This window comes from Xiphophorus hellerii, chromosome 22 (genome assembly GCF_003331165.1).
Source record: "Xiphophorus hellerii strain 12219 chromosome 22, Xiphophorus_hellerii-4.1, whole genome shotgun sequence".
NCBI classification, from domain to species: Eukaryota; Metazoa; Chordata; class Actinopteri; order Cyprinodontiformes; family Poeciliidae; genus Xiphophorus; species Xiphophorus hellerii.
This window is the reverse complement of record NC_045693.1, coordinates 2,890,228-2,911,754: the sequence shown is the minus strand read 5'-3', so window position 1 is coordinate 2,911,754 and position 21,527 is coordinate 2,890,228. Positions and strand designations below refer to the sequence as shown.

The 21,527-nt window shown below is 38.6% G+C and overlaps 2 protein-coding genes across 5 annotated transcripts in view; one reads left to right on the top strand and one right to left on the bottom strand.

Moving 5' to 3' along the window:
• Nucleotides 1-21,527, bottom strand: part of cdh23 (cadherin-related 23) — a 195,517-nt gene that overhangs the window by 23,527 nt on the left and 150,463 nt on the right. The window lies entirely within an intron of this gene.
• vsir (V-set immunoregulatory receptor) lies at nt 606-19,669 on the top strand. 2 transcript variants are annotated; one of them, XM_032552277.1, is made up of 7 exons: nt 606-802; nt 11,586-11,987; nt 12,160-12,210; nt 12,294-12,404; nt 13,163-13,190; nt 14,027-14,202; nt 17,187-19,669. In XM_032552277.1, exons 1-7 carry the CDS (start codon nt 724-726, stop codon nt 17,222-17,224), a joined length of 885 nt encoding a protein of 294 aa, XP_032408168.1. In that variant the 5' UTR covers nt 606-723; the 3' UTR covers nt 17,225-19,669. The 2 variants fall into 2 exon arrangements, with proteins under 2 accessions (XP_032408168.1, XP_032408167.1); XM_032552276.1 differs by having other exon boundaries at nt 12,291-12,404.

Here is a 21,527-nt window from a genome sequence, read left to right as displayed (position 1 = left end):
CCAAAAAGCATAGCCGTACTTTCCTGAATGAACAGAATATGGTAAAGGTTGATTGCTTAACATAGAGCCAAGTATGTAGAAGGAGTTAAACGGTGAAAAGTGTTTGTAGAAAAGTGGAGGAAATCAAGAGTCTTAATGCCTACAGCATTCACAATAATAGTTTATTAGTATTTTGTTAAAGGTTTGAAGAGATAGAAGACATTGGAAGAATAGTTTTTTGTTTGTATGTTTGTTTTACTGCAGCCATGCGTTGGTTCTGTATGCAAGGCGGCCATGTTGGACTTTTAGGACCTTCTGCATTTAACACTTGGAGTTCTGACTTCAGATGACTGATCTGTTGATTTCAGTCTTAAAGGTGAAACTTGGAGATAATTTATTTACCAACATACATTGAATCTTGAGGTTAATGTGTTAAGGTTGAACAAGGTATGACTAGAATCATCTTTAATAATTTTAGATGATTTTTAAAGTATATTTAGCATATGTAGATGTTTTATCCTTATTTTTTCTCGATGTTTTTGTGCTTCAGGAGATCCGAGCGAACAGCCAGAGAAGGGGCGTGGCCTAACCACTCCTCGTTTCACTAGAAACGCCCCTTTCTGCTCGGCTCTTCATTTTACTACGAGTGAAACGAGAACAGACGGAGAGAGTAAAGAGGTCCAACAGCTGAGCACATTCTGCACTTCTGCTTCGTTTGGTTTTGTTTTTAAAGTCCTGCCGGCCATGGAGAGGCGACGGACTTCCGTTTGGCTGAGAAAGCCCATGTTTTGGATCGTCTGTTTTCTGGTTGCTGTTGCTGAAGGTAAGCGCGTAAATCCCGCTGACATCTGACCCTTTTAATACTTTCTAAACACCCCGCGGGTGTTAGGACTTGTTGTCACATTTAAGCCCTGAGGATTTATGACTTTTTTCATTATGTTATTGTAGAAACTTAAGAGAAGTTTTAATGTGTTTAGCAGTAACTCTACCCAGATGGTGTTTTAATGCTGACAGCTCCAGCCTGGTGTAACTTAACCACCTCCTCTCCTCTGAAGCTTTTTTTCACAAACAGCTGCGCAGCATCACAGTTTATGCTGGAGTGCTTCTGTAAAAAACTCTGAGGTGAAAACATTTTCCACATTTCTCGGGTTGCTGCTGTTGTTTTGAGACGGAACATCTGGCGCGGAGCGGCTTTAAACGGCCCTCCCTGCGGGGAACCAACAGAAACACATGCAGCACTTTGGGGCGACCTTTGTTTCTTTTCTTTTCTTTTTTTATCTACATGTCTAGAAATAACGGGAAAGGAGAAAGGCATTGCGGCATGCTGGCCCTAATGAGCAGCGGTTTTCTACATATTTGGCCTTGTGCTGGAGGAGAGAGCTGAGCAGCTGGTGCCTCAGCAGGCGCTGTTATCACTCAGGCTCCACGGATAAGTCTATTTAGATATGCAAACTCAAAGGAGTTGATTCCTTAAAACACCTTAAATATGGGTAAAATTATCTCAAAGTACCAAAGAGTTGCTAAACTCACACACTGGGACACATTTAGGGGTCAGAAGTGAATGAGTGATGTTGACTGGGTCATCATTAACAATAATTTCATCCCTTTAAACATCATTTCATTCCTGTAAACAAACAATTTCCCTCTGCCAGTGTGTGTTAGTTTATTTTTAAATAGAAATAATAATTAAAGTGCTCAAAATGTTGTTATTTTTTTACTTTAAAAAAAAAAAAAACATATTTCCATTTATCCATTTAGGGAGTCAATATTTCCCTACGGGACTCTTGGGTTAAATGATGGGCTCCATTGTGTTCAGGCTGCAGAATGGTTTGTTGTTAATGTTTGAAAAGTAGAATTCACATACATCCTAAACTTGCTGCTCAATTTCAATTTATTTTCTTACTACCAGTTTATGACCCAAATAGGAGCTAAACAGAATTACAAACTGATTATATAATTACCTTCTGTCTGGACCAGTCGACATGTGCTGATCATGTTGCCCCTTTGTCACCGTTTGGTTATTTCATACCCAACTCTCCCAACTATGAAATGGTTTCATCTACCACTGCATCGACCATGAGGGAATCCGTCCCCACCAGTAGTTCCTATCTGTTTGTTTTTCCTGCTGATTTGTCTTAGGATAAAATTTAGATACTGTGCAAATGAATTCTGCCAATATTAATTAATATGCAGTGTCCTAATCAAATAAATGAATAAAAATAGATGGCGTTGTGTCACTATGGATCTTGGTAATTGCTGAATCTGCATCTGAAGCTCCAGAAACTTGTACATCTTGTAGGATGTTGTCTGTATGTGTAATCTTTTCAGAAATTGGAAGTGGGCGTGGTGAGACTCATGTGACGCATGTTGGAGTAGGCGGGCCTCGTTCAGATTTCCCACGAGTTCTAGATCTGTCCTAGATTTTTTTTTTTGTGAAAAATAAAAATCTCTTGACCTTGTGGAAACCAACGGTTTCTCAAAAAAGCATTTATTTTGACATAAGGAAGGAAGTCGTTTCTGACTCGCCCGGTTGTGTTGACAAAATTGGCTAATAGACTTCTCAATAGGTTGGCAAACCTCTAAAAAAAACTTTAGATACTTCTAAATCTTAGCCGCGTTAGAACTGTTAAGGATTTATGACCACAGAGACTATCTAATGATTGGTGTTCAAAACAGGAAAGTTGGAATTTGATTCAAATTTTAGAGAATCCTGCAGATATTGTATAAAATACTGTTTTGAGTCACGAAACGTTACATTTGTGGAAAAAGTACCTCAGTATTTTTTTTTGGCACTAGAAGTTTAGATCTGATTATTTCTTTAAAATAAAGTTTCTCTGCTTGTGAAAAGTATAAATGGGAGTTCTTAGTTTGTCAGGAAATAAAATATAAAATCTCATTTTGGTCAAATATTGCTCATCATCCCATCTGGTGAGTTGCACCTTACAACACTGGTACCAAAATATCAGTAACTTTAATGTGCCTCTTTAAAAGTCATTAGTATTGTAAGGACTCCAAAACATTAGCCCAAACATGTCTACACTGGGACATCCTGGGATTCAGGCTCCCAGTCTCTTTTTCTGAGAGGCTCCATTAATACATAACAAGACCGATTCGAAATGCCCTCACCCCGTTTCTGTGATCTCCTCTTTGTTTCCTTCATTTTAAGGCAATGATGAAAACAGTCGTTGTGCCTCTGCCAGTAATGGATTTCCACTCTGCAAGACCTGAGAGAAAGCCAGCTGCAATCAGAGGCTCTTTTCCTCCCAGATAAGCATTTAGCTTCTTGTTGCGGACAATGGCAGAGAAAAAAAAGGAGTCGATGAAGAACATACAATGTACGGAGGTCCAAAAAGGCCACAATGTGAGAAGTAAATAGAGTAAATCATTACATGGTAACTGAAGTGTGTAAATAATTAATTTAAGTAGTCTATTAATAGTAATTGTCATTTATAAGATTTTATTAATAAAAACCACTAAAATATAAACATTTTTATCCTTTGGATCACTAATGTTGTGCTGGTTAAGATAATTGGTCTGAAGGAGACCTACTGTGCAGGTCAACCAATCAGAAGCGAGGCTCCATTTAAAGAGGCACAGTGGCTGTTTGAAATATTTCACACAACAAAATAATTTCAGTTTATTTATTTAAATTGGTTCATTTTCAGTTTAATTTAAAAATGAGTAATATTAGTGATTATTTTTGATAATTTTTACATCTTGGTCCTTTAAAAATGATCAAACCACTGTTTCTCACAGGTCGTCTAAAATAATTGACTACATTCTGAAAAATGCTAAATAGTAAGAGGTAAAAGTTTGACCTAATAAGATTGAATTATTTTCAACTAAATTTTAATTATGACAAATATATCGAGGAAAGGATTTTGTAAATTGTGGCCTGTTTGACACTCCAAATGAACGGGACCAATTTTTTGGTCTGATTCTTATTTTGTAAGTAATTAATTGTAAATGTTAAATTTTTAAGACATGGATGCTTTCCTAAATTATTCATATCTATTTATTTTTAGTTTACTTTCAATTCAAGAATATTCATTACATAGTGACACTTTCAGCACTCCATACATTACGAAACCACTCTAAGATTCTTTACCGCTTTGCTTCCTGTCCTGCTGCGGTTCGTGTTGTGCACACATCGATTCTGAGCTAAATGAGTGCATCTTTATTAGGGAGCAGGTTTCCGTAATCAATCTCATTGACGATAAGCCGCCTGCAGAGCGAGGGAGGAAGCTGGTGAATGATTGTGCAACAGTTGTGTGGGCATATCCTGCATGTGCTGCATTAGTAATAACAGGAGAGTGGAGGCGGGGGCACTTCTATTGTTTTGGGAGTTTTTTGCCTGCGATCATCTTTAAAGGTCTACATATTTGTCACGTTTAGCATGCAGCGATTTATGTCTTGATGTTACCACCAGTGACCTCCACGCTGCTGGGAACACTTTGTCCCCCATGTGGGTGATTTTTCTCAGCAGCCCAGGGTCACGGCATTAACCACGACGTTAGAGCCTTGACTGTTCAAGAACAACATGAAAAAACTATCTTTGGTGATCCGTGGTGAGATTTCATAGTGATAACCAAAGATACACAAAAACATGATCTAATTTCTTTAGTTTAAAGAAAAACTATGATTCCTACTTCCTCTAAATCATAAAACACAACAATTATTACAGCTGTAATGTCTAACATTTAATCTCAATTAATTTCAATAGAGTTTATTTATCATCAGTTCACAGCAAATGTCATCACAAGTCGCTGTACAGATCCAGTTCATAATGTATAGTTTAATTAATCTATATAAATTCCAATTAGGGTGTAGTTGTTCTGTATTGCACTTAAATTCAAATCATAATTCCACCTGATAAAAGTTATCTATTTAGAGTCACTGACTTTGTGGCAGTCTCTCGTCCTCAGGAAGCATGTGGCGCCAGTAAAGCGTAACACTTTTTAGCAAGTAGAAAACCACAGATTCATGTCTTTGTTGTTTTGACACACAGAATAAACCAACAACAAAAAACATCACTAGTAATGTTAGTATAGATGTGATTTTTTATTTTAGATTTCTGCCATCACCTTTCAAAGCTGCTGATTTTAGTTACTGAGGTGTTGCTGCTCGTCAGAATAAAGCCAGCTGATTGGTTGCATTTCTGCAGTTGTGGTATCATGATTATCCATATTTTGCAGGACTGGAAATCTTTGTACTGTACTAGGACTGGTTTTTTTTTGTACAAGTGGGACAGTGATTGGTGGTTTTGGATTGGCTGCTTTGCAGATGCCGGCCAACAGAATAGAATAGAATTCAACTTTATTGTCATTGCCCTGTCACAAGTACAAGCAACGAGATGTAGTTTGCATCTATCCATGTCAAGTAGATTAATGCCAAGATATTTCAGCTTCCTTTTTAATATTTTAGACAAAATCTGCAAATACGTACATTTCCCAAAAAATAATTTGGAGCTATATTAAAAAGAAAAATCTATAAACAGATGAATCTTCAAATACTGAACCACAAATAGACACGAGTCTAATGTATGGTTTGAGGGAAAGCACCCAAAAATCACCTAATCACTGTGAAAAGATGTCCTGGTTTTCAGATTGCTTTACTGAAAATGGAAAATAAGTAACCTTAGGCAGATGTCGAGCTTTTCTGAACATGATGACCTGCTGACAGTTAACCACTTCCTACTGTGACTAAGATTCAAACACTTTCTGTTGCTGATCCCCTTTTTACTGTCCTACCAGAAGTTTCTACCAGAACTCCTTCTGCTCTTTGTTCACGAAGCGGACACTCCTTCTGGTTTTTCCGAAATCCTATGATGGGAAAGATCTGGGAATTAGTGCAATATGGTTGCGTTGGAGTAATTTGGAACATTTTGGAGAGATGAATATCCTTAGATGAGTCAGATATCAAACGCTTCAACTTTGAGAGTGAGAAAGCTGTCAGTGGCAACAGGTGTCAGCCAAACAAAGAGGGCCTGTTCCTGGGACCCCCAGGGGATCACAGGAGCAGAAATCTAGATATGAGAGAGCCAACAACAAATCTGTCAGAAACATTCTCCCTGCAGATATCAGTTAGCTTGCTGTGTGTTTATAAGTTCTGGTGGATCAGAACAGTTCTGAGGTTGGTACAGGTAAACTACACTCACTTGGCATCTTCACAGCCTCCCTCCAAACACCTCCCCACAAAAGCCCTGTCTTGTTGGAGTGATATCTCAGAAACACAATCTGTGTGAACCTGTGACCCTCTAATCTGAACCCATTTCAACCAGAAACTCAACCCTTATGTAAATCAGGCGAGAAAAGGCAGCCGGGTTTGTGAGGAAGGCGGGGTGGGTGTGAAACAGAAGAGACGCCCCATTGTCCCGCAGAGCAGACAGGAACAGCCAGAGGATACCAGTTTCACCTTAATCACCCTCCACGCTCTTCCTATTGCTTCTCCTTGCACACAATAGCGATTGTAGAATTCAGCTGCCTGACAGGAAAATACTGCGAGGCACACACAGGATGCACACTTGACGTGTATACACACATTCACGGATAGTCAAAGAGCAAAGGTTGCAGCATATTAAGCTACTGTACTTCCTTTCCAGCTGATTGTTAGCGAAACATTTTAAACTGCGCTTAAACGAGCTGCTGTGCTTCCTGATTTAAGCCCAAACCCCAGAATGCTTTCCTTGCTTGGAGCATGTGTGCATTCTCTGAAACTTAAACGCACCATGTTCATGACCAAAGTCTAGTTAAATCCCAGGAAGTTGCTGAAACAGCTGTCTTGCCAAGCAAACTTTCAGATATGTTGCAATACGTCCCACGTATGCAGATTTTGGAAACACTTTAAATAAACAGTAAAAGAAGCATCATTCTAACTAACATGTATATTTATGTGATTAAAACAAAGTGGTGCACAATTATACACTCTTTTAAACATTTTCTACAAATCTGCGACAGACTGCTGACCTGTCCAGGGTGTACATAAGCACCAGCACCACTACCGACCCCACTAGGGACAAGGGCATACAGAAAATGGATGGATGGATTTTCTACAAATTGAAATCAAGAATTTACATCTCTCCTTTCATCTGATGCGTCTGAGTAATAAGTTCATCCAGTTGCCTTCAGAAGTCCCATAGGTAGTAAGTCCAGCTTTGTTTGTTGGAGGATATTGGAGAACAAACAGCAGGAAAGGGAATCTGTGGACCCGATGCAGATTTTATGTAAAAGTGGTGAGAAGAAAGCCATAAGAAATCCTGTTTAAAGTTTGAAAGGAGCATGTTGGGGATAGCAAAAATGTGGAAGAATGTGTTCAGGTCTTCTAACAACCATCAACTCATTGAAGCATGGTGGTGGCAGCAGCATTCTATAGGGGATGGACAGAGAATCTGGTCAGAGTTGGAGGGAAGGGATGGAGTTAAACAGGACGACCCTGGAAGAAAACCTGTCTGTAAAAGACTTCTGACTGGAGCGGTCAGCTGATTCTAGCAGAGGTACAATGAAAGGCAATTTGTGTGTTAGAGTGGCCCAGTCAAAGTCCAGACCTAAATCCAATTGAGAATCTGTTTCAAGACTTGAAACTGTATGCTCTTCATCTAAACTTACTCAGCTTGATGTAGCTGAGTCAGATCAGCTTGTTAAAATAAAAAATGTGGAAGAGTGCATGTGCATGCCACACTTTTTAGATTTTTATGTGTGAAAGTTTAGAAAAGTCTCTGATGGAGTGAGCTAATTCATAATGGATGGTGCAGGTCAGACTGCAGTAACTGTAAAAAATTCAGATTTTAGCTGTGAGGAGAAGATGGGAACGTTTTCAGGAGCCGAAGAAACTCAGGAAGGAAGTCCACTCCTCAAACTCACCACCGGCCGCTCTCCTCCCTCCACATCTACATATTCAGACACTTACTGTAACTTGTGACTTAAACTATTACTATTCCTCATACTTCTCTATTGATGCTGCTCGCCCCCTCACTTTTTTGTAGTTAGCTCGTACACACTTCCACATACTCTTCCTGTCCTTGCAGCACGTCGCAGTTTTGAATGCTGCACCGACTCTGTAGTCTGCTGCAGACACAGGCAGGTTTGCTCTGTTGGTTCTTTACATTGGCTGTGCTGGAGTCATTTATTTCACTGAGATATTCGAGAAGTTCTAGAGTGGTCAAGTGTCTGCGCAGGTGTCAGACTGCAGCTTCGGTCAGACGTTTATTTTGTTTCAGCAAAAATAAAGTCATGTTCATGAAAACACACGACCTCTAAAGCATTTTACTGCAAGTACGTATAAAGAAGTTAAAACAGGATGTGGTTAAAAACAGAACTCATGAGTGAGACAGGTACAATATGTAAGAGGGGCTCACAGCTGTCATGCACTTCCTGATGTTTGAAAATACAAATATGTGCAGATAAACTGCTATTGCATCACAACACCACAACAACCCAACATGTTTATTAGCGCTATATGGTAACATCATTCCACTGTATTATTTTCATTGGTATCACATACTAAATGAGAAACTTTGGCTCCAGAGGAGCTCAGTGTTTGTTTCAGTCAGCAGACGTTGCACCATTTCTAACTGCGGCTTGAAGCCACAAAATGAAGAAAACAAACCGTGTTGACCCAAAGGCAGGAAAAAACGCAAAAGCAGCAGAATCTGGTCATGAAATGCCGAGCTTTGACTCTGGATCGCTGCACAGTAAAATATTCTGGGCTATTTTCATAACCCATTTGCTGTGTAGAAGATGTTGGGTTTTAGGTTGGGTTGGTTTGACCAAATATTGGGTCAAAAATCATAACTCAAGAGTTGGGTCAGAAATTTACTCTGCAGATTGAAAAATTCTGTTGGGTCAGTGGTTGGGTATATTCAGATTGTTTTTACATGGTGACATTTAAAATAAATATTTATTTTATCCAGATATAGTGGTATAATAACCCTTGTGTTGGGTTATGAGTTGTAACCCAACCTTTGGTTGCCATAACCCAGCGTTGGGTCGGTCCATATTTGACCCAGCACTGGTTTACAAGTTGGGTTGTTTTTACCCAGCAGTTTTTGCAGCATGCTAAGATTACAAGTTGCTACAGAGGTTTGTTTGTGGTGTTATGTCTGTGACATGTTGTGGTATGAGGCATGAATTCCATCTTCTAAATAAAGATGTGATTCACTAAATAAATAGAGTTTTACTTCTTCATTTTTTAGAAGAACCTGATCTGTCAAATCCAGACAGTTGACACAAGAAGAAACATTTGAGTGTTTAGTCTTGTTTCAAAACAAATCCAGATATTTAGCAGCATCTATATTACAAACTATGAAGAGATTAATAATTCATTAGCTTGTCCAATTATTTCATATTCCAACAGTTTTCAGTAGGGGTTTAAAATCAAGTGATGGCATAGTAACTCTAATTTTTAACACCTGCAAACCCAAAAATAGATTCTCGTTTTTTGCTCCCACTGCTGTTTGGATTGATGAAAGCATCAGTGAATGCTGTTTATGTTACAAAAGGTGGCAGCTCTTGTATTTTTGTCTACAACTTTCAATCAGTTTCCTACAGAGAACCAAAATGCTGCAGCACATATGATTAAATGTGGTTGAGGCTTCTTCAAAGCTAGTTTGTTGGCTAGCTGGAGAATGTTTTGTTAGCTAAGAGGATTATTCAAAAACTACTTCCTTTCTTATTTCAAAATAAGATTTTTACGCTTCCATGATGTGAAAAGGCTTCTTTCCCCTTACATATTTCATGCTTTTGGTTTTGGTCCTACTTAATTATTTCAGATCAACAAATTTTGTCACAAGACAAAAATAATCTAAAAGCTAATTTAATTTTAAATGATCATTTAACTTAAAATGTAACATTTATGTTTGGAATTATTAAATCATGAACAAATTGTGATGCATTTATACCAGCAACACGCAAGCCTGGTAAGGGCTGAAACTGCAGTCAAGAAACCACTTAAGTGGAATCTATCCAACAACACAAATTTGGCCTCAAGCAGCAAGAAATGTTTCTCCTAAAAGAAAATGAAGAACTGATGGGAGGATACAGCTATTAGTCAGTCAGGGTCCACATTTGCCAAAAAAACTTTGAATCATAACAAACTTTTGGAAAAACATTCTGTTGACTGAAGAGAAACATGTAGATGGTGTCTAAAGTTCACACACTCTTTTGGATTCATGGGTCATTTAGTTTCTTACATGCAGCCAAAATGATTTGATTTCCTTTTCCCCAACATGTTGAAACTGCTTTCACATTTCTCTGATATTTAAATTCATTATGGCATAAGATCTTGTTACAATCGTACCTGTTGAGGTGTATTTTTATGTTCTTTCTGGCTCTTTCAGTTTTGGGATCTAAAGTTTCTCAGACTCCTGATGGTTATCTTAATCCTTTTTTCCACTGAAAGATTTTATCCTGTTCAACCGGCAATAAACCAGCAAAAAACATCCCACCAACAACAGCAGAAGTGTGGTGGTAATGTAGCAAAATGCTCCCAGGATGGAAACCCTGATCTCTGCTTTTCAGAATTACTTTGGAAGTTTTAATTCTGAAGATTTTTATTTGGTTCTGTGCAACTTCCTAATGTAAATTCCCTTAATATTTATTCTGAAAAATCTAGTTCTTGCAGGGATAAAATACCCTCAACAAAATGTGACTTTTTGTTTTTCCTGCAGGGTTATTCTTCATCATCTTTAATCTATAAATATTGGGGAGTTTTTTTCCCCTTCCTCTCAAGTTTTTTTTTGTTTTCCACTGCACACAAACACCTTCTTTCTTTCACAATCATTTTCCAATTTTAGTCTTCAGCCCAAATACATAGAGTGCCTTGAAAAAGTCATTCTAACACCTCAACTCTTTCACATTTGTTCATGCTAAAAATGCAACAATCGATGAATTCTATTAGGATTTTTGGTGATAGACCTAAAAGTACTTCATAGTTGTTTGCAGTTTGCAACAAGCCGTATAAGTGACAAACATATAGAAATACTTTGGTCAGATGAGATTACATGCAAAGTCAGCAAAAACTGAACTCATTATGTTGGTGAAACATGATGTTTTTCAGCATCGACAGGGAAGTTGGTTTGTATGGAGCTCTGCATCCAATCTGACTGAGTTTTATGTGTTTTGCAAATAAAAGTCTCACGATGTTTAAAGCTGCTTAGAAGAACACCAAAGAAACTTCAAGCTGTAAAAACAATGTTTTAGTTTTCTTAGAAATTACAACTATCCCCTACTTTGAGCATTTCTGGTATGCAAAATTTTAATAAAATACATTTGACAGAATGTAAAAAAACGCCGTATAAAGTCAGTTTATCCTTCCTTTTCTGTTCTGTGTCTCAGTTTTCACCTAAGCTGCGCTGTAAACATTCATACCTGAAGTTAGGACGGTCAGTTAACTAACACATTGTTTGGATGTTGGGGGAGAACCAGAACAGCCAGAATAACCCACACAAAACATGCAGGGTCCATACTACTCATATTGGATCAAAGCAACAGTGACAACTCTCCCACAACCGGCTTTGAAATAAATCCATCTTTTTAAAATTATGTTCAATTTAACCTTTATTTTACCAGGAAGTACAATTAGACTCATCTGTTTTTGTCTTCTCTCTCCAGCGAAAGTGGCACCAAGCCACTCCAGCTCCCCATTGACCGTGTCCTCTGCCCACCGGTACTACACCTGTCCAGAGGGGGTGACTGCCAAGCTAGTGTGCAACCAGAAAAATGCCAACTTACATCCCGATCACCACGTAAGGGATCTCTGGCTCTTCACGCCCCACACCGACCTGCACTGTAAAAAAGGGGAAACTCCACGCAATGTCAGCCATAAAACCCACAACTCGAATCTAGGAGTGGAGATGAACTATACGAATGAAAACATGTGGGTGATTCTCAGGAATGTGACCCGCGCCGACCAGGGCCGCTACTGCTGCATAGCCCTGGACGTTAAGATCGATCACAAGCAACAGACAGCCCAGCAGAGTACCCACAGCCACATTATTCTTCAAGTTACACCAAGTAAGCAGAGCAAGCAGGCTGGACATACAATTTAAAATTACTGAGGGTCTTACAAGTTTTATCTCATCCCGGCTCCAGATTTTTTATCTGCTTATAGTCTAATGAACTGTTTGATGTATAGTAAAGTAAAGTGGCCCAAGCACTCATTCTTGTGAATATTTTATTTTTTTAGAGAGAGACGGGGTGACCAGCTGCACGTTCTGGGATCCCATACCTCCACCAGGTATGAAACTAACTCAGGCCTTTAAAAGCAGAATATGACTGCAAAGTTATTCTATTTTTAAATTCTTTCTTTTCCCTCAGCAGCCTCGGTGCCCGTGGCTTTAGCCTTAGCTGCTTGCATTCTGGCTCTGCTGTCGCTGCCTCTTATTCTGATCCTGGTCTACAAACAGCGAGAGAATTCACGGTCAAACAGACGTACGTACTGCACTGCAATGCACTGCTGTGAAAAATTACTTGCCTTCTTACAGAATTCTTGTCTTTACTTTCTGGCACCCTTGTTTCAGGGACATATTATATATTACTAAGGAAAAACATTGTGAAAAGGTAGGCTTTACTCCTGGAGGGAACAAAAACCATGAAGCTTCTGGAATGTCTTCTACATCCCTGTGGAGGAAAAGTTTTAATTTAGACACATTGGAAGGTTTATGTTCATAAACAGATTTTTTTAGGGTTATGCCAGAGCATAACATGTTATTTTAAACCTTTAAGCCTACTTCATGTTGTCAGACAGATTCTATTTATGTGATTTTATAATTCTCCTGTCTGAGAGTAATATGGTGGCATATTGGTGGAGCCACAGGCTGGTTGGTGGAGCTGAAATCACCATTAAATCATCAATAGAAAAGGTGGGGAGTTGTACTTTCACATTGGGTCAGGTTGGTTTGGATTGCTTCTCTTTCACCTAATAAATAAAAAATCAGATTTTTAACATTTAACTGTGCCAAAATCTTCAAATCATAAGACTTCTGTAAGTTGGTCAGCAAATATTCACAGCAGAACACAAACTCAGAACACGTCTATATGTTTTAAAGCCGGGTTTCCCAAAGTGCTCGGTGTGACACGTTTCCTGTGGCTGTGGTGGATTAACTCTAGTTCACACAGTAGGAAGCGCATTCACTCTGCTGTGCTTCAGGTCAGTCACAAAGGCTCATTTCCTGTTTCCTCTCTCCCAGGTGGACAGGAGCTGGTGCGGATGGACAGGTACGTTTTCCCACAGCGTATCGAAACAAAGTCGCTCCTCAGAACGGGCGCTCGCCGTTTCATTCCTTTGGGGTTTTTGTGGCCAATCTTTTGGGGTTTCGTACAGTGTGTGTTCATTTTTGTACTTTAACAACTGATGAAATATTTTTATTTGATTACGGTAATCATTGTTTACCACAAGGAAATATGGTGACGTGACTCCAGTAAATATCATGCACCAGTGGGAGCTCTCTTAAGGGTTATTTTGGTTCGGTATCTAAGAGTGAAACGGTAATCAGAACAACAATCAAAGGAAATGGGGGTTAATATAAATTCCTTAGAAGGCAATGTATGACTAAATTAAAGCTTAAGTTATATTTCAGTAGTTGTAAAATAATGTATCTGCTACATTGATAAAAATACTTGAGTACAATGGAAGATAATCTGAAATACAATGTTTGGGTCCATGGAGGAGCAAAATGGAGAAGAGTGGGAACTAATTGGTGAAGAGAGGGAATAATTTGGAGTCTCACATAACAGTGGTAGGATTATAAAAGCATGTACGTGAAAACACCACAATGTTGTCATGACAACAGGTATTGCAAAACTGGTCATTTTAACCGAGTGATCCTGTTTGACCAGAATAATGAAGTTCTTTTAGGATTATTTTACAGAAATTACATTTATGTGTGGATTGTTTGGGGCATTGTTTTGTCATTTACTATTCACTAATTTATTTACTACAAAGGGACAAACATTAGGCGTCTGTCCTGAGGAACAGATGAGTTTTGAAACAGAGCTGTGAGTCACGCTGTGGTTTCTTACAAACTTCTCCTTCTTGTGTTTTGTGTGTTTAGTGAAGCTCAGGGCCACGAGAATCCAGTGTTTCAGATCGGATCCCCACAGATAAAGACCCGGACTGTTTCTCAGATCATGACCCGTCAGCCCTCTGAGACCAGTCGCCACTTATTGTCGGACCCGGGAACGCCCCTCTCTCCTCCCGCACATGGCGACGTTTTCTTCCCATCCGAAGGTAGGAACAGAAGGAATCTGTGCCTTCATATTGTGACTGCAGTTGAAAAGAAAAAAACAAGTCTGTTTGGAGATAAAAGAAAATGTAACAGACTTTGGAGTAATAGTTGAATCATTTCTTGATTCTGCATCCAGTGGAACTCCATCAGCATCCCATGTCTTGCCTTAGTGACTTTGTCCAGCTGAAGTTTTACAAATCTACTAGATTGTGAGGAAATTTGTGGCCCAACAGTCCAGCTTTGGTTAATCCGACCACAATACAAGTTCTGATTTTTTGACCCTCCTCCTTCATCCAACATATGGCAGTGTTACAGGCTCTCAGCAGGTTGGCAGCCTCCCTGCCCCTGACTCATGCCAGACAAACCTTTAGTTCTATAATGCAGTGGATATCTTCTGCCCTTCTCCTGACTGATACTTTTGGAAAGTAAATTATTTGGAAACTGAATGAAAAACGAGTTTTTAAATACCTAAATGATGAAAAGGAGTAAATGTGAGGAAACTCCTGCTGAACCTTATTTCAGGTTAAACAGGTTCATTTGTACCTGGAGCCAGGTGTGAACTGAACAAGACTGAAATGGATCAATAGGAGCTTCAGAAAGGTATTAGTTTAGGGTTTGTACATTTATGCATGAATCCTCCCAAACAGATTTTTTTGTTTTTCAGGTGTGTACAGGATATATGATGCATTAAAGGAAAGAAAGATTGCCTCGTTTTATTTATATTACAAAATACAATCATTTTAAAATTATTGGTGTTCTTATTGCAAGTATTATAATTGTACCCACATATGACGCTTCCTCCAAATGTATTTTGTCAATTTTTGCTCATTAATCCTTAATAAATATTGTAAAAGGGTTTTAAGAGGAGAAAAATCGAGCAGCACTTTCTGAAAGTCTTTAAGTTCCTTGCAGAAAAGTGTAAGCTTGCAATGTAAAGCGTAGATCCGGTTTCGGGTTGATTTAAATTCTAGGTTTTCTAGGTCAAGACTCTGGCTGAGTCATAAATGACTTTCAAAGTTAACCAGCAGACTGCCCCGGTGGATTTAATCTCATCTTTCAGCTCATCTGCCAGACCTGACACAGTTTACCTTCAGCTCTAAATCAACCTTTGAGTCTTTAACCGAATCCTCTCTACTGAATCCTCGCTGCCATGCTGGGTTTTATTGAGAAAAAGGAAAAATGACAAAAGATTGCTTTAATGATTACATATTCTTTTAGGCTAAATTCTCTTTTGAAAAGTCAGACAAACTTAGCATTTTCTTTAAAGAAAACTCCCCACTGTCTTCCCACTAAACTGCAGAGTTCTGCTGGTTCTTGTCTTTCTGTTGGACCTTCAGATTTTTTACTTTGGCCAAACTGAGGCGACTCAAGAACCACAGATCCAATCAGGCTCCATCAGTTCAGTTCTCACTGTCATAAATGACTGGAAAACTAAATAAGAGAACATTATCATTTAGTTCATCTTTTAAAAAACAACATTTTGTTCTACATGATGCAGTGAGGAACTAATTTGTATGTGTAAAAGTTTTCAGATTCACTTCTTCCTCAAGCTACCAACAACGGTGCTTGCAGCATCGTGTGAAGGTATTGCACAAGGTAATGAGTCAGAAAGTTTAAATTTCAAAATCTAGAGTCTGATGCAATCCAGTACAACTATGACTCCATCAATATCAGCTGAAATATCCTGTCTTGCAAAAAAAAAAAAATTCATGTTCACACATTAAACATCCTGGCAGATGCTGATAAAGCTGACAGGTTTAACTTGTCTGTCACATCCACCTCTAGGAGAGCTTCTTCCCATCAGATGTCATTTTCTGTCTACTCAGTTTTCAGCCCAACATCCTCTTCTGTTGCTTTTCCCTGACCGAACATAGAACATCAAACCTTAGGAACGTGGAAAAGTTTCCATTCCAGATGTGTTTTTTTAAATCTACGGGCACCTGGGCAGACATTCCTGGCATTCCCAGGTGGATTATTGAACTTCCTTGAAGACATATCTCAGCAGATGAAAGATTTGCTCTAAAGCTGTTCCACAGCAATTCAAAAAGAATGCCAGGCAGTGCAGAGGTCTGTGACCCACATTGTTGCTCTCTGCAGTACGCTCTAGCAGGCTCTGCATTACTTTAACTGATTTGTAACTCCTGATTTAATATCAATGTTCCTTTTTAAAATGACAAATAACTACAGACTACAAAACACCTCTGATGGTGTTCTGTGGTTTCTGGTACAGAGATGTTAGCAGCAGATCATCAAAGTCATGGAAAGTTTGATCAGCACATCCTATAGATTCTCATTTATCATATTGTAACGAGTGAGTTTTGTGAGGTAAAACTGAGTAAATTCAGTTTGCTTATGCAGATCCTGAAGTTTTGGCCTGAGCTAAAATTTCTCTTTCATGTAGCAGAACTACACAACACTACATTTCCTGTTGCTTTCTACTGCAACAGGGAAGGTTCAAATATTTTTAATATCTTGAAAAATGAAGTATTCTGAATCATGAAGGATTTCCGCTGACATATCTCTTCCAGATGTTTTGTAGAACTACGTACACTGAGGTTTGGTGCTGTGAAGAATCTTCAGCTTTCGTCTTCATCATTTTGGTCCTTCTGACTTTCAGCTTTGTAGAGTTTAACATGAACTTCCCTGTTATCTCAATGTTGCAACTCTGGGTTCGACTCTTGGTTCTGCTTTTTTCTCTCTTTTTTACAGTTTCCAGCAAAACACCAGTCATTCTGTGAATTTTATCAGTCTGTCTGCCCACGTTTGAATCGATGTGGTGAAAAAAAACGTGAAAAACACAAATGTTGTCATTCGCTTTTTGGAGAGTTCTGTCATATTTGTGCAGGAAGTGCAGTGCTGAATCTGCAGACGCCTTCATATGTTATTTCACATCTGTCAGCAGAATGTCTCAAAGTGATTGGTTTTTTTGCGGACGCCACTGATTTCTATGTCCTCACTTGGTTTTTTCACTTGTTTTCCTTTTCAGACGTCATCCCTGAGAATCCAGACCTGGTGCAGATTTAAAGCTCGTTCTTCACCTAAACTGTTGCCCTGGAAAGATTCCTGCAGCTCTTCTGTTCTTCCATTCATTTTAATACCAATACTATCCTCATGAGCTCTCTCACAATAACTGCATAAACACGTATTGTTCCTGTCTGGATTTGTCATCTGTTCATTGTCTGGACTGCAGGAGGGAGGAGCGCTGCGTTTCTGACCCACATACCATTTCCACCTGCAACAACATCTGCAGGCCAACAGGTTGCATCTGATCACAGACCTGGCTCTGCTGGTGTCTTTTGTTAACCTTGTGAGAAGTGTTGAAAGTGGGAGTCTTCCTATAAGCAGGCGGATAGTGATCTACTCAGCTTTTACAGAAAATCATTTAAGCAGCAAGTTCTTGTGAGCTCAAATCCCCACAGAGTTCAAATCGCCTGAACTCTGCTCTCTGTCATGTGAACTTTCTACGTGGTCAAATTTATACCATCAAACCTCCTATTGTGAATGCAGCAGTTTTCTTTTGCTGGTCATTAGAGAACTGTCAGATAAACAGTTTCATAAAATCACCTGCCATTATAGAGTTCATGTTCAGGAATCAAACCAACAGACTCTGAAGCCCCTTTCAAAACTCTTAAAGCAGAACTTTTGGCCATCTATCTGTTTTCTGAAAGGACCAAAGCAGCAAGAAGGGTTAAAGTCAACCCACCACTGTTATACTTCTCAGCTTCCAAACAAGGAATCAACAGGACTTATGTAAGGGTTAGCTGGCATTGACGGCCTCTTTTACAAAATACTTCAAGCAAAGACTGTGACATCGTCTGGTAGGGTTTTTCTGTAAGGACTGGAGAGGTAAAAGGGGTTTGATGCCAGTCAAACTACAACTCTGAGTTGCCAAGCGAGGTAACAATGGCACTGAAAAGTTGACAAGATTAACAGGATGTAGCCATCAACTCTTTCATCAAACAGTTCAAAGCCAGAACTTGAGGCTCCAAGGTGGTAAAGGTGGCAGGAATAATTCTACCGTTTTCTGCCAAGCACAGCAGAAATACTCGCCGTACCAAAGGGTTCGAGCATTATGGCTCTACAGCGTTATGTAGCTACAGTCTTATTTTACAGACAGACAGACTCAGATGCTCATTTGTCATGTTTGTGTTTGCTAACAGAACCACCAATCAAAGTTGCGACGATACCTCAACGGTCGACTTATGTGAGGTTTATTGTCTTTGTGGGGTATGATGTAGAGCTTGTAAACATCAGTCTGTGCCACCAGATGAACACAAGATTTAACATAAAACCAAACCAAGCACTTAATTCAGACTGGGAGAGGCACCCAGTGAGGGCGTGACGGAGCCACTGGTGCTCAGTGGGCAGATGAGTCTGGTGCAGGTTGTTCAGGGCAGAACACATTGGTGTAAGACAAAAACTGTGCTCGTATTATTTTCTATTGAATTTCCAATAGAAAGGCCCCGATGTGCATCAGAGGCACCAGTTGGTCCCATGGCACTCCCCAATATCCATTCCCCAGCAAGTAGAAACTTATGACAATAAGTTCTACTGAGAGGTTGTTTTATGATAGAACTGTTTTGTGAAAGAGGTTTTAGGTGTGATGAGACCAAATATTTTCCAAAACGTGGCATTATATTTCTTTTTGTATGATTTCTTCTCTGCATTCCTTTCTGCCTTTGTGCTACCTCAGACAGACCTGAGTGCCGCTTCTGTTTCTCTGAATACTTTCCTTCCGTCCTGTACTTTTACAACTGCATCATAGCCTTAAACATACTTGCATAATTAAAAATATATTTCATTTTTAGAGGAAGATTTAATTGTTGTCTCTGTGTATAATTATGGAGAAAAAAATCATTTATTTTTCTTGAATGTAGCCTCACAGATACTACCGCAACAAACAAAAGAAAAATCTTCCAGGAGTTTAACTCACTGCCACTTCCTCTGGATTTCACTGTGTTTATGTTTATCAGGGTAAAGATTCAATCCTACTTTTTTATGTGTGCAATGAGGTCTGATGAGCCAAAACTGTTAAATACTTTGAGCAAAAGGTTTGAAATGTCAGTCATAGCAACACTGAGATGTTGCTGCATCACTTTGCCTACGTGACTTTGTTAACCCACTTTTAGTGTTATTTTTAATCTGGGGTAAAATGCATACAGCGGATGCCAAGCGGAAATCATCTGAAGAAGAAAATGTTTAACAGGTTTATAGGACAGAGTAACATTTTGTTTTGTTTAGACGTGAGCCTGCTTACGAGTTTGTGGGTGTATATTTGTGTGTAAAGAAGGGATTAAAGTTTTAAGAATTGATTTCTGGTTTCGCTGAAAAATAATTTTTGTACGCTTGATGACTTTTATATTGTACCTGTGTGTTTTTATACTGTAAAAAGCTTGCATGAGGGGATATTTCTTGCTTTTAAACAGCCCTGTTGGTATTCTGTACAATAAAAACGAAACTCTCGAAGCATTGTGTGCCGTCTGTGAAGTCCTTGTTCCTCTCAAATGACAGATCTACAAAACCATTTCTCTACAAGGACATGCTGCTGTCCAGGGAGTCGTAGCAGATAAAACAAGGCTGTTCCACTTGTGTGCCTCTGAGATGCTGTTCACCAGAGAGGGGCAGGCACCGAGGACAGAAACCGATGAAAACAATGTTTTTATAAGAGGAGCCAGAGCTAGAAGGTCTTCTCTGCACATTAACAGGAACCTTATTTATCTCACGATTTGGGCCACCCACGTCCTGAAGGGTATAGCAGCAACGTCTCTTATCTTAACAGACGCATCAAAAAAGCTTTTTAAAGAGAAAAGGCAATGTTCACTGTTGTCTTTTAGGAACTATGTCTTGTGGTTTTCCTGTTGACAAAACAACGAGCTTCCTGAGTCTAAGCTGCCAGCTTGAACTGCCTTTAATTTTCTGGGGTATCTGTGCTCATATGTGTACTATTTGCTTTATCTTACATAGAGTGTGATGAGTACCGAGTCTTCCATTGAGTAAACGTAGAAATTAAGTTTTGTAGGAATATACTGTATATGAAGTAAAGAAATATTGGCAGGAAATTAAGGGATTAAAAATGATAATTTGGTAATAATTTTGTGATGGAGGAAGAGGAAGTTCTGAACTGTTTTGGATGGAACATATCTGAACAATTGCAGGTCAAAGGTTAAGATCTTTATCAGGAGAGCAAAGAGTAAAAATAAAAATAATGTGATGTGTAAACGGCCAAGCAACAAATTTTCTCTTGATTAGATATGAACAACAATTGGAAGGTATAAGACAGAAAATCAAATAAAACTTTTGTCTGTCAAAGCAGAAAATCACTTTCTAAGGTCAAAGGACATCAATAAGACAGATGTTCATTGGTACTGATTGTCAAACATCACTTAAAACACAGAGTTGTCCTGTAACTAAAGACTAAATTAAAATTTCCTGTTTGAAATCAGTGAGACATGGAGTTTGTTTTATGCTTCAGATTCATCTTGAACATGGCTTCATGTTATCAGATTCATGATCATTCATTTAATGAAAAAATGAAAAATATATGTTAATAAACAAACAACTATGAAATATTATCAGACACTAGTTTGGCAAAATTTCATTTTTGGTTCCTGCTGATCAAAAGGAGGCAACATTTAAAACTGCATCAATTGAAAAACATGAAATATGATGGAAATGTATGTATGTTCATTTGTTGCATTTAAAAATTTTATTTTATGTCAACTGAAAATACAAAATCTATATAACTGCTCTCTTTTTGGTTGTATCATTCAGTCTCATGGACTGATAATGTATATTGTGAAAATTGGTTATCTGAAGATAATGAAACAAACTTAATACTCAAAGTATGAAGAATCATATAATATCTGAAGTGTTTAATTACAGATGAAACACTTCAGATATTAAGTATGGCTCAACACTGTCTTCAGATTATGGTTTCAGTTTTATTAAATCATTATGCATCATTTCAAGATCATATAAAGGTGTTCTTTGTTTTTTCTGGCTGAAATTTGCCAACCTCAGTTAAGTTCAGCTTCATGCTGCTTCTCCACAACAAGAATGTCAGTTTTTCCACAATAATCATCAAAGTTTTTCTTTACCTCCATTGAAAACTGAAAAAAACAACAAAAAAATCACCTGCATTGCAGAGCATGGAGTCAAAAAATAAAAATGAATTTCCTACCTGAAGAGAAGCTTATGGCCATGCATACATCTATTCATTCACACATTCATTCAAAGATCAGCATGAAATCAACAATATGATGATTGATTGTCTGAATATAAAATGTGCTGTTTCAAAAAATGACTTCATTGGTTGTTGCTTCATCAG